The sequence below is a fragment of the Cygnus olor genome, chromosome 2, assembly GCF_009769625.2.
Source record: "Cygnus olor isolate bCygOlo1 chromosome 2, bCygOlo1.pri.v2, whole genome shotgun sequence".
Classification (NCBI taxonomy): Eukaryota; Metazoa; Chordata; class Aves; order Anseriformes; family Anatidae; genus Cygnus; species Cygnus olor.
The window spans coordinates 15,528,135-15,553,049 of record NC_049170.1 but is presented as its reverse complement, the minus strand read 5'-3'; the positions used below and the strand labels follow the sequence as shown (position 1 = coordinate 15,553,049).

Here is a 24,915-nt window from a genome sequence, read left to right as displayed (position 1 = left end):
TCAGCTATGACATGCTTGCCACATCAGAGACCTGAGATCCTCCAGTCCCTGCCACGTGCTGGGTCCTCCCTGTGCCTTGCTGCTCGGCTGCGCTGTGGCCCCAGCTCACAGGAGAGGTGTGTGGGAATTGCCCAACTTTTGGCTATCGTCTAAAGGCAGGTTTCACTTCTGTCTCAAAGAGCAGGAGGAATTAAGAACTTTCCCTTTGTCTTCTTCTTCAAGCAGTTGAAAAAGAGGTGAGTGGGGTCACGGCCCTCTCCCTAAGCCCACTAATTTTAAAAATACTTGACTTTTTTAAGGTAAGCCTTATATTGATAAGGGAAACAAAGAGTAAATTAGCGCAATTATAAATGCGCAGTGGGGTGCTGATTACCAGTCAATGGCTTTTCTCTCCTCCAGCAAGCAAGTACTTAAAGCATTATAGAAAGGATGACTATGATGACTTCCAATGAGAATGAATGCCTGAGCTATATCAGCTTTATGTTTGTGAGAATGATCTGATGGGAAATGCTATACGCCACGCAAATAGAGCAGCTCTGTATGGGGTCCAAATAGAGCAGGAAGGAATCTGGCCTACAGCACAATTACAGTTAATTGCAAGGAAGGCTTCATTGTGATACTCACATATGTGCGAGTACCATCAGGGAAGTGACTCTAGCAGCCGTACCCGCGAGAACGCAGGCACCATGCTCGCACTGGGAGTGGATGGAAGAGGGGAAGGCACTGATAAAACCCCTCTGCCTTTCTCTGCTAGCCTTAATGGGCTGTGAGATTTACATACTTTCCTTCTATGCATTTTGGAGGAAGAAAAGAATGTTTGCAATGAAATTATTGGTAAAATCACTTCTGTGCATTTTTGTGTTATATATAGCGTCATAAGTAAAACACAGAATTTCTGCAGTGTCCACAATTGAGCATGCACTGGCCAGGGTTTCTAGGTGGTGTAGTAAATTATACTCAAGTGTCTGCACTTTGGTAGAAGGGCAATGTAGTAATTTTCAATTTTAGTAGTGAAAAAGGTTCAGTTCCCCAGAAAGCTGGTGTTCAGGAAGTCTGATAGCTGTTCCCTTGTCTTAGAGGTTATAAATGGCTCCCTAAGCACAGCCTGCAAAAATTGCCAGAGGGAGTTTCTTCTGCTCAATAACCCTTCCCTAAGGGATATGTGGGATGCAGTCCTGAGCTGCCTGAAGCACACAGACTATGAACAAATGAAGAGGAAGGTGCCTGCATAGATCTGTCTCCTTCCCCTCGCACAGCCTCTATCTGAAATGTGTCTCTACCTATTGGGTCTTGCAAGACAACCCTGAGCGCAGGCCTTTGCAGGAAGCCCCAGGGTTTTCTGACCCAACTCTTTGCTTGCAGAAAAATAAAAAAAATACGTTTAGTAATATTGAAAGCTTCCTGAGCTACCTTAACATGATACAGACTATTTTATCAGACTCCCTGCATGGCTCTTATTCATAAAGAATAAGATTCATCTGGAACACTGATTTGAAAAGCGGTGACAGTGACTGTGCAGTGTCTTTTCTGCTCAAGAATTGTTTTTCAATATTTGATTTGCAACATGCATTTACATGAGACATTGGCAAAGCTCAGAAAGCTGAAACTGCACTTTCATTTGTATTTGCTGTCGGATGTTCTACTTGGCTGCTTCCAAAAAGCTGATCTCTCTCTTACCTAAGATTTCTCAAAGTCCTCTTGGACAGCTATTGCCAGGTTTTAATACTATTTTATGTCATGGATATAAGAAGTAATAAACATTTATTAGATAAGTACACCAGGGAGAAGTGATGAAATAACCTGTGTTGCTCTGTCCAAAAATAAGCTTAGCTGCTGTAGCAGTATGGATCTGCTACAGAAAGATCTCCTCAAATGGGCCCAGAGCTATGTGGAGCAAGTGACCTCCAAGAAGAGAGAAAAAATGTAGTGGTGCAGTGTCAGCTGTATCAGAAGGACAGTGGTTTGGTGCAGACGTGAGAACACAGGAAATTTAAGAAGCTTTCTCCCTTCCACATGCAGACTACGCTATGTCCCTCCCTGCTATTTTTCTGCTAGTGATGGCAGTTTGGAGAATGTCAGCCCCTCTGTGGCTGTAATGCAGTGCTGGTGGGGAAGCTCATGGAAGTCTTTCCGGTGGTGTATGTATGAGTATGCTTTGATGAAACAAATCTGCTTTGTTTCTGTCTGAGAAAGATTTGGGGCTGATATTTGAGTCCTATGCTAAATTTTAGGTGTGGAAGAGTATCTTCAGCTTAAACAATATTTCATTTTGAGTTCTTCAGTCTCAGACAATAAATCTCAAAAGGTTTGTCCATCTTTTTTCTTAATAAGAGGAAGTTTGATTAGGACATTTGATTAGACACAATTCCTGCTCAAAAATATGCCCTCTGTTCCAACTAGTCACTATTATTTGCTTCAAAAATTACATAGCTGAGAAAACAATCAAAAGTATTGTCATATGTAAAAGGCAGATGTCTATGTTTTGACAGCACTGACAATACAAACTGCATACCAATGTCCATTTATGCTGAGTGATTAAATCAGTGCAAACATTTAGCTGGTTACTGGTGATGGGTATGAGCTACAATGAAGCTGCAATGGAATGAGGATGGTTTCTGCACCTGTCAGTTGGTAGTCATCACCTGTGCCACTGTGACAGTTCGCCTGGTCATCATCACACTCATCTACAGGCTTGCCTTCGGAAACGGTAGGAACAGCTGTAGGAGCTGAAACAAAATTCAGTTGCCCAGTTAAAAAGTGTGCTGGAGAATCAACATGCAGTTGGCACTAACATTTTAATGAGTATCATATGCTGTCATCATGTGTTGTTTTTGAGGAAAGGAGCAACTCTACCTTGCAGGTTAGTTAGCATTTCTTTGCAATGGAAAGTACCTGTTCTGCGTCCTGCCCTAGGGCACTCTGCCGTGTCTGAGCTCAAGGGCTGAGTGGAGCTGTGCAGCAAAGCCCTGGACTGGCTGATGAACACTTGTTCCTAAAAAACAGGAGTGGAGGTCTGGCAAGGCAAAATGGGAGTCTCAGGGAAGGATAGAAAACCCATCATTTTATTGCATGGCCAAAGCACCTGTGAGTAGGCCTGTACAAGGCAGCAGGAGGGCTGCGTGCTCAAGGTGGTGATTCTGCAGCACCTACCACATTGCCAAAGAAATCTCTCTGCAGAGCACGTATAAGAGAGGAAATGTCTGAGCAGAGTCCTGGTAACAGTGGCAGGAAGGCAATGTGATGTAGAATCACTTTGTGCTCAATGAGAAGATCTGGAAGAAGTTGCTTTTGTTTTTGTTGAAGTTATAAATAAGTAAGACATCAATGATGTCAGTCATCCCTCCTGGCCACCTGCTTGCTTCTCACTGGTGATGACTTTCCGGTAGCTGCTGCATAACCAGTAAAATCTGACCTTCGTTATTACAATTAAGATCTTGAGATTTGTGAAAGATGCCAGAAAATATATCTAAATCCCAGTGTCTGCAAAACATATCACATCTGGAAAATCAGGATACAGATACCTGGTGTTATGTTTAAGTTTTATGCTCTAAGTATAGTTCCCTGGCTTAAGATAACCAGGCTGGGAACATGGTCCAGGCTTTGCCTGTTCTCGACTACTGTTATTTTCATTAACAATGCTTTACTGTATTATAAGCTATACAATAATGCTTCTCTTCCGTGGATTCTTCTTTGCCCTTCTACTGCCTCCAGAGTCCACTGGCCGCACAAGACCCTATGCACTTAGACTGATAATGTCAGAGGGGATGGTAGTTTCTGAAGTAGCTATATTGTGGGCTGAAACAAGGACCCCAATCTGTGCTTTACAGGTATAATCTAGCCCTAGTTTAAGAAACACTTCTCTACCTGTTATGAATTATACAGAGTGTCTGTTCCCCATGTCTCTTAAAAAACCCCTCTGGGAGCTCCCTCTAGCTTTCTACATCAAGTTGAATTTCTTATCTTGGTCTTCATGCCCCTGTATAGCCTCAAGCTTGCCTACATCTCTGCCACCATTTCATATAAACCCCCTGGGATGCTCTGAGCACACAAAGCTTCCCCTTGCTCATTACTGCTGGAGAGCTGATTTCTACTCTTGTCTGTGCTTATCTCTATGCTTCTCTTCTCATCTCAGCTCCTGTCCTCCTCAGGAAATCTCAAGTAACTTCTCTTCATTCAACTCCCTCCTTAAGACACAGTTATACAACAAAGTTTTCTTATTATGCTTCTCCCATGGGTGCTTTGAAATTGACCTTGCCTGTCCATGGGTGACCTACAGGTGAGCTACCTTCAGAAGTGCACCACAGTGGGAAGATAAATGCAAGTAATGTGCCCCAGGGGAACATTATGCTTGGTGAAGCAGTTTCCCCAAAAGCAAAGGCATTTTGCCTAGTTAGTCTCCTCTTTGGCTCCTCCATCTCACTGAGTAACACATTCTTGTAAGGTGGTCCATGGGTTCACTTCTTGACGTCTAGGTGGCTACAGGACCCCTGTGGCAGGAGGACGTTACCCACGGGTTGCGAGTTTACACAGGGCAGGTGCTGAGTTTTCTTTTCTCTTTTCTGAGCAAGCAGCACAATAGTCTGCAGGAACTAAGAATTCCCACAGGAAATGAGGACTTCCTGCAGGAACTAAGAAGTATTTCCAACCTACCCACCTTCCGGGACAAGTAAAAACCACACTTATTCAGTCTGGCCTTCACTAAAAAACAACACAGAACGTGGTAGTTCTCACAGAAAATACTTCCCACTTGTCTGCCTTGGGAATGAAATGGTGAGAAAGAAGTGGAGGCAGAACATTCAGTTTCATTCATCTTGAGAGCCTGTTCAGCTACTTCTTTATGAGGTATCATAAGAAACCCCCAATAATGTGTTTTGTTACTATATATGTATTGTTAAGCTCTGTGATTTATAACCCATGCCACTGTAACGTTATCCACCACATAAAAATGTGAAATTCATGTAGTTATCTACGATGTTAAATAATTATTGTTTATATAACAAAAATCAAAGCATTATTATACCTCACGTAACAGCCCAAGGATAAATGTCTAAACTTTGTTTTTCCTGGTCTTTCATCTCTTGACATACTACTGCAAAATTAAAGCTTGGTATGGAACAAAGGGGACCTCCCTTGCTCCCCAAAAAGAAGAGCACAGACCCTATTCAGACAAGTAATCATTGTCTACTATACTGTCTGGTGCGACTTTCACGTTGTTTGAAGGAGCAGGAGGCATAATTGCTGTATTTAGTCCAACACACCCTCTGCATTCTCAGAAAATGTCTCTTCCTGGGTTGTATCATGGTAACACAAAATATAAGTTCCTTTATTTTCTCGTAATAGCTCTATGCTTCTTGAAAGTATAATCATAAGGTTGCTTAAGGGAACAGAAAACCATGTGGAGAATATCCCTGTGATTCAACAAAGGAATGGGAGAAAGAATAATATTTGTGCCTTGGGCATATTCAAATGTCTGCAGAGAAGGAACTGATTAGTCCAAGAAACAGCACTAATGGCAGTCACGGAAGCCAGAGTCCAACATGCTGCCTGTACAGGAACAGCAGTGTTCAGCAGTAGTCCAAGTACAGAATGTATGTGTGAAAATAATAAAGTGCATTCATCTCTAGCAGAGCAATTACCTTCGAGTTCACAGCCCAGCAGCTCCATTCGCAGTCCCAGTCCTCCATGTGTGGCTCTCTCAGGGTAGACACGGATGAATCTTGTCGATACAGGTTCAAAAGTCCGCAGTTCAGGTGTGTCGTAGTTGGTGTTTCCTTCAAAAGTCTGCAAAGCATAACAAATGCTACTTGTTAAAAAAGAAAATATATTTTCAACATTTTCTTCATTCTCTAGCTTTTTAATTAGGTGAGATGTAGGCCAGATTCTAACCATTTAATAAGTGTCAGACTTTCCTGCCCTAAATGAGAACGGAAAATACACAGTTTAAGCTTCTTGGAAAAGTAACGCATTTCATTTTTCATTTTTCTTTTTTCATAAACTCAGTAGCAACCAATCCATCAGGGTCATAAGAAGAGCTGAGTGTTTAATGAGACATGTTTTTAAATGACGCTCTGATCTGGGGTTTAGCTGGGTGACATTTTCAACAGTTCTTAGGGAAAAAAAATGACTGAGGTGAAGATCCTGTCACCTTTTAAGTGGTTACAACAATAATCCAACTATTCAAGAGAAAATTTCAATCTGATTTCCCCCAGTGACAGAGTTTCACAAGTTGTAGTTATTTCAAAAGGCATAAATTAAACTCCAGGAACAGTAGCTGCAAGAGTTCTTCCAGTGAGACTGCTATTGAATAAGAATAAAAAGAAAGAAAAAGAAAGAAAGAAAGAAAGAGAAAGAAGGAAAGAAAGAAAGAAAGAAAGAAAGAAAGAAAGAAAGAAAGAAAGAAAGAAAGAAAGAAAGAAGAAAGCTGCTTCCTGATAAAACTGCAATATAATCTGATGGGTAAGGCAGGTCAGCGAATGTACATTTCAGACAAAAATCTCTTGTCTGAATTGCACTCTGGGTTCTTCAGCCATAATACAGCTCTCAATGGCATCTGTTTTATACTTTCAGCTTCCCGTCAGTGAAATTTTGCATATGGAACATGTTATAATTTGTACTTAAAGCAACACCCTGGGTGCATCCATGGAGATAATCGGTCATGAGAATGAATTAACTGTACAAAGAAACAGTCCTTGCCATGAAGTGTTTATGAGCCAAGACAGGCAAACAGTTATTTTTAGCCCATTTTATGGTAAAAAGTAACTCCAGAAGATCTTATAGAGAATAAAGAACAATATATGAAAATGCATGTAACGATGAAGTAAAAGTAAAGTGTTTTCAACTTTTCTTTGTACGAATTAGTTAAATTACAAATCATTAAAACTAACTTATATGAATTGTTTAGAAGCGCTGTTACTTCCAACACATAGCTGTGAGGTCTGAAGCTTTCTTCTGGAAGAAACCACCACCTGTCTGTCTTTCATTTTGAATGATAACAAAACCCAACCTGCAATAAACTCTTCCTATTGACCTGGGGACAGAGAAAACAGAAGCCATGGGAAAAACAGGCTGCATTGTCCAAGACAGAAAAAAAGCATAGGTAAAACCAATCGCTTCTTGTATTTTTAGTGCAGTCCTAAAAGCCTTGCTTGTTTTTGCTCTGCATCTGTTTAATGAACCAATGGTCCAAAATCCCTTCTGGCCTTTGGTTAGAGTGCCAGTCACAAAAGCCAATGATGATGGGTGGCTATGACCAACTGGATTAAAAGAAATAATTTCTACATTAATGCTTCTGCTCCTATTTCCTAGGGAAGACTTATCTCCAAGGTGCCTTCAAGGGGCACTGGCTGACCTGGTGTTCTGACAGTGCATGGAAGACAGTTGTCAAGAATTCACATGTAGATGGCCTGTCAGATCTAATTAACATGCAATTATATATTATTATATTTCAACAGCACTGTAGTGCAAATGATCAGAAAAGCTACCTACCATATGAGAAAGAATGAATGCCTTTTTATGTGCAAAAAGTAGACAGACACATGTATCTTTGGAATCCTTGCTTCCTTTTTAATAGTAGTCTTAATAGCAACATATAATAATGAAAAATGTTTTATAAAAGACATCAATACTGGAGTACTGACACATAGACATTAGAATTCAATAGGCATCTAGAATTATATTGAATCATAATTATATTGAATCATTGTCCTTTGTAGTGCAGAGCTGCCTGTGATTCAATTTTGACTGTTCATTTAAAACACATACTGATATTCTTTGTGGGGGAGGAGAAAAAAGTATACAGTAAAACTTCATTTTGTGAGTGTCTTTTATATAGGCTATGTCACAAATCGCTTTACTTCTTGCATACTACTCGCACTGCAAAAACAAATATAATAAATAATTGCTAAACAAAAGAGAATATAAATAAGCAAGAGGGAAAAAAAGTCTTCCTAATAGTTTTTTAAATCAAAATAAATATGGCAGAGAAATTAAAAAAGGTTGTTCCAGATGGCAGGATATTCAGTTTCTTGTGCAAGACATGACCAGAGGAGGTGTGAAAAACAAAAAAGGTCATCAGTCGGTAAGTGGAAGTAGGAAAGAAGTATGGAAGACGAAGATGAATGTACTGAGTAAGCTTGAGCAAGACTTTGGAGAACAAATACCAGCTGGATTTTGAAATGAGTATGGAGTTGTGCATGATCATTTGAGGATCTGAGTGGTGTTCACTCCTCTGTGTGCTTGATAGAGGCTAAAGGGGGAAACATTCTGCACAATAAAAAACAGCGGAAAGTGGGTCAGCTAAAGAGGAAAGAGTTATGGTAGTCCTATGGAAGGAGCTACAGGTATGGATGACAAGATTCCATTGAGGACCAAGGTGATGTTTCGTCCTTTGGACATATTCTGTTTTTACATTTAGCTTGTCATTGCTCTTTCTTTTCCTAACGTGCAGTTGTTTGTTTATTGAAAGTCAAGACTTTAACCAAGTGAAACGATGTGTTTCATTTCATAAAGTAGGGCTGTTTCTAATCCACGTTCCTGCTGTGACTCATTATAGCATTCTGTCCCATCCAGCTCTACTTACATTTAAAAATACTACATTCCAGTATTAACATTTTAAATCCCTCAGACTCCCAAATCATAGGATTTATCTAATTCTCTTTAAAGAAAACTTGTGCTTTGGAGGAAAGTTTATTAAATGTCTTGAATTTTGGGGAAGGATTATAATTAGGCCACAAGAGATTTGAATTCCAGCCCTCCTAGTTCCATTAATCTTTGAAAGTTAATTTCTGGTAGTGATGAAAGCTGAGGATGGGCTCAGTGTGTTAGTTAGCACTCTAGTTTTCTTGTCAAACCGTTAACTTCTGACAATGATGGCAAGTGCTTGTATTAGAAAACAGAAAGCCATGCAGCAGACGGCGCACTGCTTTGAAAGCATATGGCATTATTTTTTTCCCTCATTGAGCCACAGTGCTCATGTACATGTCAAAACAACATCTATTTTAGAAAGAAAATGGTTAGATCCCATTGTTGATTTACACTCTCTTCACACTTTATGATGAAGTCAAAACTCATGGTAACAAGAGAAAGGAGCTGACTGCAAAGGCTGAATTCATTTAGTTTTAATCCCCAAAACAAATGATGAAAAGTGATGAGAAGTGAGAAAATGCAGACATATTCAGTGAGATTAAAACAGGAGAGAATGAAGTCCAATATTTACCAAATGTGCCTGGAAAAGCTACATCCCTGGGCCCACTCAGCTTTTCCTTTAACGAAACATAGGTTTGCCCAATTGAAGAGTCTCTATAACAAAACAGCTTTTACATTTAATTTCCAGACTGACACAGCTAAGATATGGAACAACTCTCAAGGTTTCCGTCTGCCAAACACTGTACTGATTTGCCTTTTGAGGGCACGTTTCTGGTGGATCAGATTCCCTGATCTTTCCAGTACTGCAGCACCAGTCCCTGAACAATTGTGTGTGCCCACTGCTTCCCTCAAGGGAAAGGAAGGAGGACTGAGAAAGGGTTGTGACTCTCAAGGCAAAAATACACTTCGTTGAGCAACAGTAGCAAAACTAGATGGAAAATAATGAATGGGATTTGGGGTAAATTTTCTAAACAGTACATTTTATGTCCTGAAGAGTATACATTCAAAGACAAAGCAAAGTAGGTACATTCTCAGAAGCTTTTCTGGAGAGTACTCATTTTCTTTTTCTTGTCATTTAACCCAGCAATTCATTTGACCCTTCCCTGTAAATCCCTTGCGGTTTTTGCTTGATCCTACAAACCAGCTGCCCTTTATTCCCAATCACGCACCAAGATGCTTCACTTGTAATAGTACAATAGTACTTTCCACCTATGATGGGATAACGTCAAAAATGACATCACTCTTGCAGTGCGACTTAGATCAGACCATCATGGAGAGCCTGTGAAGCTCTCAAAGCAGCCTACAGGCAGTTCAGAAATCCAACAGGTACCCCATTGAGTTAAATAACACCATCCTCATTCAGCTGCTTAGAAAAAAAAGAAGCAGAGGAAAAATAATTCTGTGTCTCAAATAAGCTCACTCACAGTCAGTGGAAAACTGCAGATGGAACTCTACTTTTTTGGTAGTGCTGGATATTACAGTTACATGGGATTTTGGAGTAACCTAGGGGCTGAAGAGGCGCATCACCCTTGGCAGAAGTCATCTTCTGAACTAGCTGCTGAATACACAAAACCTTTGCCAGAGTGGTTAATGTCCTGAGATCAGCTCCTGCACTCATTGTACCACTACCACAGCATCCCTTCAGTGTTTTTGTCCTACAAACCCTCCTGTTTAGCTTCATCCTAACATTGTGCCTTTCCAAGATCAGACATAAAGGTATAAAAATTTAATATGTGCTCCTCCCCATGCAGAGAAATCCTCCTTACCTTTATCTTTTTCTTGCTGGAATCCATGATCATTTTCCAATCTGATCCATTGTTGCTGTAGCCGATTTTGAATTTTTTCATGAATACTTTGTTTTCTCGGTGCTTGCCTCCTTGGACAATTATGCCCCTCACCTTTTTTTCTTCACCAAGGTCTATTTGAAGCCATTCATTTGTATATGGATGAGTAGTTGGTGGCAGCGCCCAACCTGAACGGCTTGTTATGAGGCGAGCATTTTCTGGGATCCAGTTTCGATCAACTTGAGTAGATGCAGTAATCTGAGAGTCAGGAATGAGCCCAGACACCATACCCAGCATCCCAGAGCAAGGGTAATCTACAAAGAAAAAACAAACAAAAAACCCAATGAACTAAATAGTTAATCTGAACAAACACCAAAACAGAAACAGGACATATCAATCATTTCAACTCTCATAAGCAATTTCTTATTTCTTTCTTATATCCAAAATAATGTTTTTGGATTTGTATATAATTTTCATTTGTTCAAACTTGCACATCCTAGTTTTGGCAGGAAATGGAAGTACCAAAATACCACAAGTATTTCTGGCTTGATGGGAACCAAAAGGATCAGAAAAATCTTATTCTATTCTTGTTTTCTATTCTTCTTGCTAAGCCAAAGAGTGCAGGGTCACATCTGAATTTGTGAATATTTCCCTAGGGAAAATTTCCCAAATCAGCCAAAACCCAGTTGCAGATTACTTATTTCTTATGATGCTGGAAATTGAAATCTTTTATATATTCTATAAAATACAGTTTATTGTTGTACCTCAGTTTTTCTATTGCATTTCTTTGGTCTCAGGCATTTTCAAAGGACACAGAAACTAAATAGTTACTTTTGTTATAGTCCCAGATAAATATAAGTTGAAAGTAGGAAAAGCTACTAACAAGGAATGAAGATTTCCAATATAGACTCTAATACCACTTCTACTGATTTTACCTTCATCTAATCTGGAAGGATTTCATAGATTGACTTGGAATTTTATAACTCTGTATTCATTAATCTTATTTTCCTACTCCATGGCAGCCAGTACTAAGAAACATTTTCAAGACTGAAGAAAGACATTAAGGAAAGAAAAAAATCATAGAACTACTAAAAATTAGTGTCAGTAAACTGTATTAAGTACTATAAAATGACATTTTATAGAAAAATCAGATTTATAAAAATACTCAATAATTAACATCTTCTTTAATATACACCTTGTAAAAGGTTTTATAGAAGATTATTTTTACTTTACATATAAAATGTTAATACATTTTTGTAGGAGTCTAAAATAATTCTTGGTTGTGCCTGTTTATTTTTTTCAAGATAGTATTTTCATGGTAGTGAACACCTTTTGCTGTTACCTCAGAAAGTATCTTGGGCGGTTATTTGGGTAGGTGTCTGTGTGATATAAAGGAGTTACATTCCAAGAAGTGAGCTCCAGTGGGAAACTGGGTTTATATGTCTAGATGCTGGAATAGGCTTCAGATCTCAGGGTTTGTACCTTGCAGTGTTTATAAAGCTAGATATGTATATGAAATCTGCTGAGATCAAACTACAAATAGCAGTCATGAGAGAGAGGGACAGGAGGGTAAGGAAGGGAAAACAGGAGGTGAATTTGGAAAATAGCTGTGTATCTCAGGTAATTTGCATGGAGCTGTAAAAGAACTACATGAAAAGTAATTGCACTTTATTTATTAAACTTCTTAAAGTCGAACACTTAAAAGAGAATGCTAAAACAACATTAAGATAACACTGGATGTTTGTGTTGTTGGGTTTTCTTTCTCAGTTTGTTTACATATCTACATTCAGACCACAGTGGAAATAGTGAAGATGCATTTCAGTAATACAAATAAAATATACAGCATAGGCACAACAAGTTCCCTTGTTTTTAAAATCCTTCCCAAGACCTACCTGTTATCTTGCAGCCATATACTTCAAATCTCAGCGATACTCCATTTTCCCAAGACACAGGTCTAATTCGCACAAACCGTGTTAAAACTGGTTTGGCAAAAGGTCTGTAAACAACATCAGTGGGATTGCTATTCCCTTGAAACACCTTTGTGTGGAAAGAAAAAGTATATATGTTAGATTTTCTTTTCAATGGTGTTTATAATTCTGTGCTTTACAGATACTAGTGATACAAGGTCTAGCCAGGTTTATTTTCGTGGGGGATGAGACAAAAGACTTTCATGGAGAGCTATCTCATTAAACTGCTAACACAATTTTGCAGAAAAATAAGCTTTCCTTTAGGAGGAAAAAATGTTCAATTATATTAAAAAAATACTTGACACCTGCCACGTCGCATAGCACACCATAACGCTGCAGAGCAGACCAGGGGAGCTCAGGGCCACTAGGAGAGCAGGAGCCTCCCTGAACACAGCAAAGCTCTGTCCACTCCTTGCCAATGTTAATGTATTCCTAATGCCCAGGTCTGTATGCAGCTCTTTGCAAATCAAGGATTGCCATGTCCTGGAATAATCTCTCACTGCCCAATTAGGAGAGTTTTATTCCTTGCACACTCACAGAACGATGCAAAAAACTACAAAACCTCATGCCCAAGTTAAAGGTTTGGATTTCAGTTAGACCATGTAAAAATCCCTGTATGGAGTTAAGCTAAAAACAGGTATTGTTTTGCTGTCCTTGGACTTAAGTGTTTTTCTGAGTGTGTTGTGCAACCCTTGCTGTGTTAACCTTTTGTTTTTAAATCCTTTTAACAAACACTCAGTATTTCTATCTCCTTGCATACTGAGATGGAAGTCTATTTACAATCTATATAGCAGGTTCTAAGATTTTCTCTGAGTCCCCTGAGGCTAATGGGCAGATCAGATGAACAATAAGACTTCCACGAGAAGAGACAGGATTGTGCTGTGCTTTCATGTCGAGGATCCTGCAAACACACTCCTTCCTAGCAGAGCTGAAACCTTGCAATGTTCTAGTCCAAAGAAGGTGATTCAGCTTCCTGCCTCTTTCTCACGTAGAAGGAACCGACTTCCTGTTGTTTGCCAGGGCCGCAGGCCTCTGGCTTTTTATGGGATATTCTTCCATTTCTTAGATACGGTGTCTACTTTCCTGTTTGTTACTTGCAATAACTGCACTAATTTGCAGCGGAGGCCAGCAGCACACAGCTGCCAGCTCATCAGGCCTGGTTATTTCTTAAATAATTTAATATCGGAGTTTCATACCCAGCAAGAGATTTTAAATGAATCTACATTTCTTTTCAGCAATTATTATTATTTTTTTTCTCTGAAGGACATGCTGCCATTCTCGAGGCGTGCCCCTATCCAAGGCTGTGAGTCTCCCTAACGCACACAGCTCCTGACGAGTGCACAACTCGCTGAGGCTTCCTTCAGGACATTGGTGGCTGCCTGTCATTTTTCCGTAGCCAAGCCTCCTTAACTTTTGATTTGAGTAAAGATACTAGAGGGAGACCGACTATACAGTTTTTTTCTTGTCCTAATCAACAGCAAAATATTGTTATTTTAGAACCCTGATTTTTTTAAATAAACCCTCTGAACAAATATGAGACATTTAGTTCAGTTTGCTATGAATTAAAGACAGCACGTACAATGGAAACTCATGTAAAATACACTCTTGGAGAGTTTACAAATTGAAGCTGATAATGAAAATCGGGCATGGTCTGAATTTGAAAGAGGCATTTGTTCAGATTACGGGAACCAGAGCCAGGAAACTCTGTGTCTTGTACGTGCTGCAGTGTTGGCTCCTCCTGTGACTTCGGGCAAGTCAGATATTGTACTTCTGCAAATCATTACATAGTGCCCACAGTGAGGCATGTGACCTTCTAAAGTTCCTTCTCAACTGTAAAACCAGGATAACACCTGTCAAAGAGAGGCTTTCAGGATTCTTTATTATTATTATTATTATTATTTGGTTTGTTTGTTTACAAAGTGTTTCAAAGAAGAAAGATGAACACGCTGATCACTGCTACCATTTTGACTAGATAAGTGTAGCAGCCTTGGCATAGCACTTACAGATGAGTAAGGGACAAACCAGTAACCAAATATTTACAGCTAGATATGGTTACACTGACAACTTAATATTACACAGCCATTCTGAATCCTTGAAGAAGGGCCACAAAAAAGCTCTTTTGAAGAGAGTCAGCACAAAACCTTTCCAGTTTCATCAGCCCCTTGGCAGTTGCTGGGGCTGCTGCCCCTGGGTATGTCCCAGGTGAGGCAGAAAGGGAGGCACAGCCTCACTGGGACTATTCACGTGAGAGCTGGAGCAGAACTGACTTCTCAGTAACAAGCTTTATGCTCACGGTAGCAGATAATGAAGATTTTTCTTATGAGTGTCTAAAGCTGTTTGATTGGGGGGTCACAAGGAGTAAATGCACTGATAAATGGAAAGGTGATAAAAATCTATAAGGATGGAAAGGTATGCCTAATTATCTGCCTGCATGACCTCCACCACTGAAATGCTTAGATGTCTAACAAATTACTAATGACTTGGTAGCACTCCTGCAAGACAGCAGGGCTATGCTGAGGTACTGAAACCACACATATCCAGAGCTTTGCAGCAGATACATACATACATTTTTTAAAAGGTCCCCCATATTGTTTTCTCAAGGTCACACAGGAAATTCTAGCAAACTGGGAAACAGCAGCACGCTCCAGGGAAATGAGCCAAACCACTCTAATTCTGATGGCTACAGTGGGCGATGCAGCACCTTTTCACCTGCTCGAGGCTGCCCACAAATAATTTCTGTGGCCCATCTCTACTGAGACAGTTTCTGTCTTTTGGATTTGGGATACTGTGAACCTTGATCATGCTGATTAAACCTTTATTTTTATTTATTTATTTTTTTAGAACAGATAGTAACTAAAGAGTTCAGTAATCTATTCCTTGGACAAAGAGAGGTAAAAGAGAAAAGACTTACAACAGGCTTGTTTCCCTCCTTAAGTGTAATCCAGTCCTCTCCATTGGAGCTGACATCTACGCGGTATGTTTTCAGGTAATATTCTTTCTTTGTTTCTTTAGAGATGGCTCCTTGGGTCCCAATTCCAGAAACAAAGCGGAGAAGGCCTAGATCCACCTGTGGTAATGAACGAATGGGGATGTGAGGTCAATCAGTCCAGAGAACAGCAGTGCTGCAGACGTGACCCCCACCATCCCCACATGTTTTGCAGAGATAATAAGGATTTGTATAAGGGAAATTGCAGCATATTGTTGACAGCAACATGGTCATAGTCTCCTCTTTTGCTAACAGTGTCTCACAGGAGACAGGAACATTTGCCTGATCACTCAGGAGTGTTACCCACATGCCAGAGATTTATTTTTGCTCTATGGGGGAGGAACCAGAAACCCTATCAGTGCAACTGGCAATCACTAGATTGCAGACAAGTTACTTGTGAAGTTCCTCAAGGACCAGTCTGGTGAACAATCTTCCTTAATACTCTCATTAACTATCTTGCATAGATGCTAATGAAATTTGCTGAGGACACAAAGCTGCCAGGCATTGCCAATACAGAGGAGAGTAAAGCAGTGAGAGCTGAATGACCCTGAAGATTGGAGTATTAGAAATGGGATGAAATTTACTAGTACAATATCAAAGCCATGCACTTAGGAAACGATAACAAGAATTCTGCTGAAACCCAGGAGCTCATCACTTGCAAACAGACAGGGAGAAAAGAAACCCATAGTGTATTACTTAGTCACAAGATAATTATGAATCATGGTGTAATTTGTAGGGGAAAAGGCAAATGTAGCTTGCACTGTATGAGGTATTTGCAGGAAAAAAAGAAGGCAGCATTAACACAAGTGCGATAATTCTCTTCCAACTGACAACTGTAGTGAACTTCAGTCATTAGAAAACACTGGCATTTTGAACTTACTGGAGAAATGGAGGCTATGGTGTGCACACGAATGCACGTTGGAGGCTTTCTGTCTTCTTCCACCACTCTCTCTTTCTCTTTCCCTCATGAGGTTACATTGCAACCAAATGGAGAATTGATGTGGGTTAACCCCCCTTTACTCTCCCCCCTAAATTATTTGCAATACAGATCTGTTTCCTCATCTAGTTCATCTCACGGCATCACTGAAGTTGAGCTGGGAGGATGATGCTGGGTGCCAGAGCATGGCTACCAAAGTCAGCTCTGCTAGCAAAAGAAGCCTTTGTCCCAGCTGCCAAATGGCTGAAACTAGGCACAAAACTTTCTCACTGCCTGGTCGATAACCACAGAGTATGAAACACCTGCCATTTCCTTACTTCCTTTCTTTAGCTATAGCAACAAACCGATTAAAATCAAATTAATCACCCTGCCTTCTCCACAGCTAGAATATTCTCTTTGTTTTCTAAAACAAGCCTTTTAATTTCAACACAAAATTACACTGTTCACAAATTATCAATCAAAGCAATTAATTTGCCTCAACTTCAGTTGTCCAGACTTTAGTAGCACAATAATAGGTTGAATTAACCCTTCTCATGTAAATGTCCTATGAATGTCTCAGGCCTTCTCATTATTTCCAAAGCATGCAGGATGCAGCATATAGGTCCCCTGTGTCCCACAGGCATCCTTTTTCCTGGATGTATGTCATATATCCAAAGGCGCTGGAGCGGTTAAATCAACATGCTCTGCATTCTCTCTCAGAATGCTGAAGGAAGTGCTACTGAGGACAGGCTGGCTGCTTTCTCAATGCCCATGTCATATACGAGTCATTTTGAAGTCTTCCAACCCAAGAATAGGAGCCTTGTGTGCGACAAATAAAACTGGCTTTCAGCACAAAGCTGCTGCCCCTGCCACAGATTTTAAAGCTGGTAAAGTCTATATGAAATATTTCAGCCTTGGTCTTTGGAGGTGAAATACTGCAACATTTTGTTTTGTCTTGATAAAAAAAAAAAAAAAAATTCAGTCTTTAAAAAAAATAAAAAAATGGGAGCACCGCCTTACAAAAACAATCAAGTGATTTAAAGTAACTGGAGAGTCTCAGATGTTAGATTGTTGCAATCTGAAAGTTAATGGGGGAATCTGGGCATCATTGCACTGAGCAATCTCAGCTTAACTTCAAATGCTCTCCAAACTGTACTCTGCTGATTGTAAAGTGTGCTGCACTGAGTTATGTCCAATACCACATTCACTTTCAGGCTGAAGTGCACTTGAAAATCTGGAAGTCTGAGGGAGTGCAGAGCTAAGTTATTTAAATGATCTGCTTCTCTTACAATTTGAAACAGCTCTTCAGTTTTGAAATGATTAGGGTCCCAAGCCTGTACCGTTCCAACTGATTTGAAATGATTCTAGTAGGGGCTTTTTAATATACAGTAAGTACTTCATTGTGAATAAAGTCAAGCAATGGCCTATTGCAAGAGTTCTAGACATCTGAGGACAAGTTAAAATTTAACATGGGGGATTTAGGGGAAGATTTGATTAGCTGATGCCTGAACGGACAATTACAGCTACTGATCACTGGCTGTTCAGGCACCTCATGCTTGTCCCATCAAAGAACTTCAGGCGCTCAAATTTTGCTTAGGCCCAGGCACCAATATTCAATATACCCCCTTAAATCTTGGGGCATTGAAAATCCTAAAATACTTTAATCTAAAAAACCTGACAGAATTCAAAAGGTAGGCAGAAATTCTCCTGCCAGAAATTAACAGCTTATTGGGAGAGAGAGACTCTGAGCAGGCCTCCTTTTTTTTTTTTTTTTTTTTTTTTGGCCTACAGGTAAGGAAGAGGCAATTCATGCTCCTGGCCCTGGTAACTGCGAAATACAATGTAGGAGGGGGGCATCTGCTATCATTAGGAAGAACATCTCTTCATGTAGATGTGCTCTCCCCAGATCAGCCAATCTTCATGTACTTCGTCAAAACCGGAGCTATGTCAACAACAGCCCTAGCTCACCTAGGGGCAGGTGGCTGGAGTGTTCAACTGTCTGCTGCAGCTTCGAATCCCTTGCAGAGGCAAGCTGCAGCCCCGGACCTGCTGCATGCATAGGGATGTTTGCTCACAAGTTGATAGAGGAAAAAGAATCACATTTCTCCATCAGTGTTTTGTGAGAGAGGGACAGTGCATACAAAAAAGGTGGGGTTAAGCAGCTGGGAAGCAGAAGGGTTGGAATTAGTACTAGCTTGGTCTCAGCACGGAGGTCCAGAGGAGAGGTAGAGCTTAAGGCATTTTCATCCCTTTGGCTGTTCTTCGCTCTGGCCTCCAGAGGAACTGCTCCTCTCCAGGTGCATAAAAACAGAATTGCGACGCTGAGCACCCCTCTGTAGTGCCTAAGTGTGTTTGTGAATCAAGTTCTAAATTTACCAATCTTCTTCTCTAAGTAAGGGGATAGAAATAAATTATGTAGAAGACTAGCTTGGAAACTGCATGAAACGTCTTAAAGAAGCTGTTAAACTCATCTTCATTAATCACTTTGTGATGAATTTTTTTTTTTTTTTTTTAGCTTTACCTTTTGTAAAATGCAAAATTGTGCATAGAGTACACATTTTAAATGTCAAGGGGACTGCTCGGGGTTGGAGCTCAACCATGTCAACTGCTAATAATGACTGGAATCTGAAGGTACCAAAATGTAACAGAGGTAAGACAGCTCTTCTGTACTGTTACCCACAGGAACCACTGCAGAGTGGTAGCTAGTAGCTCTAGTATAGACGTGTCACCAAATGGTTAGGAACTCCTATGCTTTTTGGAGACTTTTGCTTCATGAGTCATGAAATTTCCAGTCAGCTTAATATGTCCTCTCAACAGAGGTCTCCAAGTGTTTACATGACCAGAGGTAAACCATTTTTCTCAGATCCAGTCACTGCCAGCCAAGACATTAATATGAATCCTTAACATCTAGCTTTTTGTTTTGGACTTCTTGTCCTTTTTGTTTCAAGAACTTGTATTTCATGTAAAAATGAACTGCAGAGAGATATGGTGATGAAACACAGTACTTTTGAAGATGAACATCAAATGCATTTCCCTGCAATTATTTGACACTGAACTTTCTGCAAGTATGATAAACAAACATCTGGTATTTATTTTACAGGATGCAAACGATTTTGTAAGTTATTGCATGCTGTATGGCTGTGATCAAGATAGGCAGCTGTCTCCAAGCCTGAAATCATGACATTTCATTTCCATGACCAGAATTTTAGATTTAACTAACTGTAGTACACTGACACATTTTCAAAATTTTGCTCGCCTTCATTCAGACTAAAAAGCATCTCCCTTCTGGAAAATGGTGCCTTAGGGCCTTATCCAACAAATTGCCTGTGTTGCAATGTGACTACCTTTATTGGTAAGTACAAGACTGGGAGCAGACCTGCCTAAAGGAATGAGCCTTGAACTTACAAGAAATGAGGAATATCTCAAGTGTGTATTTTTTTTACCTGGAGAGAAATGTTCATGTAAAAAAGCCCCAGTTGTTCCTCTTTCTAAAATCAATTTATTTCCTGTGAAATCATATTGCAAGACAGTAGTGGTTTCTATATATGAATTATTTCCCTACTATTTATTCTGCAATATCTTTTAGCATCCAGGAAAAATATTTTTATTGCTGTCTTACTGTCTCCAAAAAATGTGGGTGGGTGACACATTTGTAAGACATAGACATGCAAGTGGTGGCATGCACATTTGATTTGAGAGCAGTTAAGGAGAAGGAAAAAGAATAACATTTAGCTCTGCACAATATATCATGTAGCAAGTCTTAGCAAACTGCTGGTTAACGAACAGCACACAACATGCATGATATGAAATGAATATTGCTTCTCCCTGTTGTCATACATAACCATGCCATTGTATGGAAGCCCTTATTCTCAGAATGAAAATCTGCCTTGCTAAATAAAATACAGTCATTGAGGGAGCTGTAGCAAGGGAGCAGTTTCATGAGCTTTTAACACTCCTACTGTAGGTCTGCTCAACAGCCTGAGAAAATAAAGGACAAAGTGCTGGAGTTTGATTAACAACAGGAAGCTTTTTGTTGTGGGCATCTCTTGTGGCTTGAAAAGCTGTATAATCCATCACTTGACACAACACACCAAAGTAAATATTTTTAGAGAACTGTGTCATTTCCCTAGATAGCATACAGTGCTCTGAGTTAGATTAACTGTTGTGATGCTTCACTGTTCTTCTGTCAAATATTTTAATTAAGCAAGATCTGATCTTTTTCATTAGTTAAGCCCATATTTTTTATTAGATGTTGCTGTTGTTTTGACCAATCATGTTCTCCCATGATGTATACAAAACTATCACTTAATTCTTTTATTGATTGAGCTTGAAGTAAAAAAGATTATAATGCTAAATAAAAATGGCACAGTCTCTAGTCGAAATTCTGAAAGGAGTTTTGTTAATTTGGTTGGAAAATTACTTCCAAAAGTCTTCATCCCTGAAATAAGTCATCATTACAAGAGCACAACTCCTTGATTAATGACAGGGTGTGAATATTCATCCTGAGTTTAAGTGAAAGTAGTTAAACCTATAAACCATCTCAGACTTTTGTGCAAGATTCTCGGTGTTGTGACAGCTCCATAAACAAAGCAAGATGAAAATAATGCTGTTAGTAGGATCTCTCCTGAGTCACTGAAGTCTTTCTCATCGACCTTGACAGCAACATACTGAAAGCCCCAGAAGAGAAAGCAGCTAATCACACGCTCAACTTCTAGCCTGTGCTAAACAACTGCCCTGAGTCAGTATGCTTTACTGAACTGATGCTTATGTGACTTGGCAAAAACGGGAAGGTATGAAAGCAAAGACGAACAAATATTCTTGCCAAAGAAATAGGAACGCTTGGCAGAGAAAAGGAAATGAACTTTCTTTAGCAGTTGAAATATTCCTCACACTCTTTGCCCTCTGCCCAAATGCTTTTCTGCAGCAGAAAAAACGTGAGCGTAAAGATTCCTTGTCTGAAAACAAAGAATTGATTCAAGGCAGGCTATCGCATTGAGATACCAATGCTGGGATTGCAGTATTGAGTTCAGTGATTTCATTTATTTATTTATTTATTTTTGCAGAGGCAGATCAGCCAGTTTCTCCAAGAGAATATTCAAGATAGTCATGAAAACGTATGACTGACAGACATAAAAGAACCTTGGTCATCATTATGGGGCTGGCTGAAGAAAGAAAATATGCAGAAAGTATAAGAAAAATGAAATCCAGAAACAAAAAGGAAAAAAGAAAAGACAAGAAAAAATGAAAGAAAAGGCCTCTGTGTCTCTGACAGAGAAAAGATAATGCTTGTGTGGGCTGTGTTGCATCTGGATTCATGGCACATTCTCCCACTTTTATGTTAATTTTTTTTTGCATAAATCAGAAGCAACTAATTAAAAAAGAAATATTTAATTCTGACATGTTCTTTGAACTGGTGTTCCATCTGGTTCTGTTTGAATAGTAAAATCTGCTGTAGTTGTAAAAATTGGCAAGCAGCACTCTGGTGAAGAGAAACAAAAGAGACTCAGTACAGCAGGTTAATACACTAGCATTTCAACTTGAGACATTTCCAGAATTCAGCAAACCAAATCGCTCCAGTATGGAAACTATAAAGATCAAATGTGAAAGAGAAATGCTGCGAGTAGGCTGAGAGAAGCGCTGCCACTGGTACACATTATCTCTGCACGATATGTTGAGTGTGAGGCTTTGAAGGGGTTGGGTGTAGAAGCTCGGGCAATGCCCTGTTCCCCTGGACGGGGCTAACTGTATTGTGCGAAACGCAGCCGGTGCCCGTGCAGTGGCAGGGAGCGATCATTCCCAAGCTCCACCTTATGCGTCCTGGTAGGGCTCTGATGTGACGTGATCGTTATTCAGGAGGCTCAGAAAATACCTTCTTCTTAATTTATTTCTTACTTCAAAACTACTTAAAACCTGAACACCGAGATACAATAAACTCTGATAACAAAGAGAGGAAAATGTAATAGTATTGGGATTTCTATAGACTCTGGGATCCAAGTAATCAGCATCTTGTGCCATTCGAAACCTCTCTGTAGCAATGAAGAGAAAGGCTGATTAACTCCCAGTGCTTTAGAAAAAGATTGTTTTACGTCTTGCAGGAGCATATCTTGCTGTGAAATATTACTTCTTTAAAATGAAAACCTTTGCTTCAGCACTACATTAACTTGCAAATGGATAACCTAAGACATTTACAATGACTTGGTCAAAAAAGGAGGAATGTGAATGGCCCCTTTCTCCAGCTAAGATACTTAGGAACCCTTGCTGAGCCATAAATGAGTCAGGAACGTAATACTTTTAATTAACGTTTTCTGAATACTTATTTGTAATTTACATTTAATTTTAAACCTGAGCTTAATCCTCTGATCTGGAATGAAGACAACTATTTAGTGCAGTTTGAATGTAACCTTCCCCAGTTTGTGTTAGAAACTATAGAAAAGGGAAACTCTATAGCAATACTTGCAGAACCACTCTTCTCTGAGAGAGGGACATAATTGTAGGACTTTTTTCCCCCCAAGTGTACTGAGCAACTAATGCACAAATGGGAAACAAGTAATCCAAAGCTTCTCTATCAGACTGCTTCACATGTGAATAACTGGGCTTTGGGTAGAAAACACTGAATTTTGCCTATGAAGTTCTCATGGAGCATTTTTTTTTCCAGCTGCTGTCCTGTTGAAATCAGGGGGTAGAGGCAGCAGGGCTAGATTTGAAATATGTTTTGGCATTTTAAATGTAAGTACAATATTACACATGCGTAAACACCCAGAAATAACCTCTGCTTCTTCCTGTTTAGCAGCATGCCTATGTTAATTGTGTAGGAAGCTCATCATGTGAGGGTATGATGTGTTATGCAGAATTAAACCTGTCTCAGACCTTGATAGTGAAGACAGATCTGACTCTGTGATCACTGGATTCAGAGAAAAGTGCCACTGAAGTCACTGGAATTTCTATAAAGTTCAAACTTTGGGTTTTCTATAAAAGTAGCGGCAAAATGTGGAAAAATGCCAGCATCTGAGATTTAATACTTTTAAAGCCAAATTTCACTGGCAATTGGAATAGGTATATAACCTGTGTCACATAGAAATGTATGTGTTTTTTTTTTTGTGATCAGTTTTCTCATCTCAGAAAATCGCCGCAGTCTCTTTAAATCAGTCAGTCATCCACAGGAGTCTGCATTCATTTATTCTCTGTTAAATGGAACTGTCAGTTTCATTGCACCAAAATTCGATTTTCTATTTCATACACATTGTGTATGATGATTTTAATTTACTACTGGGTCACCAAACAAGTCAACACTTTTTAAAAAAATATGAGTTTCTGCTACTTTCTAGAAAAATGTCAGGTAACTACAGTTACATAGTGTGGTGAAGGCACCGTAAATGTTCAGGGAAAAACAAGAGAGAGGCTATACATGCCAAGATCGTCCTGTTTGGTGTTTCCCTCATAGCTTCAGATGTGGATGAAATCCTTCTGAGGCTGTGATTTGGAAGACCCACTGTTGAGCATGGTGCTTTTGTCCCATGCTGGAGGAGGAGGAGGATGGAGACAACAGAAGGGATGCTGCAGGCTGGTGACTACCAACGCAACTTCTCTGGTGCTAAAGCAAAGCAGGAGACTGGTTCCTCCTCAGCTCTGCCCTTCTCTCAGCAAAGCGTGTTCAAACTCCAGCTGCTGGGATCTCATATTCAGGGTTTCGCTGGCCAAAGCAGGGTGCCTGGTTTGTGTACTCCCACCTTGTCTCTCTAAAAGTTGCTCTATCTCTGTCTATGTAAAGGGCAAAGCTATTGATTTTTAAGTGCTGTGGCTTTGTAAAATAAACACAGGATGTATTTTCTTAGTTAAGCATATCACAGAAAGGGGGAGCACCACTATGGACTGTTAATTTTTACAGCCTGATAACAGCATTTTAAAATTATTCTGTGCTCTGTCAGCCCTTCAGCCCACAGTTTGAACTTAATAGGATTTGTAATGGAAGAGCTGCTGCTGTCTGTGTTAAGGCTGAAAGCCACCTTAGTCCCTACTACAATCATCTATAACCTAAATATGACCAGTTAAAATATTCTCTGGTTTTACATGCAATAGGACAAATTAATCATTTCAGCAACTTCAGAGGATCAACACCAGAAATGAATTTGGCCAAAGTGTTCAACACAGGAGGCTGCAGAGAAGAGAAAGACCAGACTGCACAGGTACCGCTGGCTGCTGGAAGCTGTCTGTAAACAGAGCTCCTCTGAGGAGAAGCCAGTTGCTGTTGAAGATGCAGGAACCCAAACTCAGCTTAATGTTTGGTTCACATTCTCTGCCAGTAGGCTTTGTTTATCAGACGGCCGTGAAGTTTACAGTGATGACTTTTTAAAGAATTTTTTTTTTTAAAACCTTGAACAAAAACGTTAGAGGTGAAGCAGAATGGAAGTATTTCTCTGTTGAAATATACCTTTTTTTTTTTTTTTTTTTTTTTTGTGGAAAGAAGACAAATTGCTGTCTGAAGGGCAGGTATTTACCACTTGCGAGAAATGTCATTTATCCTTCCACTTTACCTATTTTGCTACTGCTGTGAAAATGTCACCTAATGGGCAGAACAGAATTGAAGTGGGACAGAGAAGCAGAATAACACAAGGGCAGGGG

The 24,915-nt window shown here is 39.8% G+C and overlaps 1 protein-coding gene across 6 annotated transcripts in view; it reads right to left on the bottom strand.

Annotated features, from left to right (window-relative positions):
• NRP1 (neuropilin 1) overlaps positions 1-24,915 on the bottom strand; it is a 112,096-nt gene that overhangs the window by 17,900 nt on the left and 69,281 nt on the right. For 2 of the 6 annotated variants that reach the window (XM_040550382.1, XM_040550381.1), the window contains exons 8-12: positions 15,306-15,461; positions 12,320-12,464; positions 10,410-10,741; positions 5,637-5,781; positions 2,622-2,726 (exon numbers count right to left, since the gene is read on the bottom strand). In XM_040550382.1, coding sequence (XP_040406316.1) covers positions 2,622-2,726; positions 5,637-5,781; positions 10,410-10,741; positions 12,320-12,464; positions 15,306-15,461 — 883 coding nt within the window. The remainder of the gene's footprint in view (positions 1-2,621; positions 2,727-5,636; positions 5,782-10,409; positions 10,742-12,319; positions 12,465-15,305; positions 15,462-24,915) is intronic. The other 4 variants (XM_040550383.1, XM_040550384.1, XM_040550385.1 and 1 more) reach the window with 2 other exon arrangements.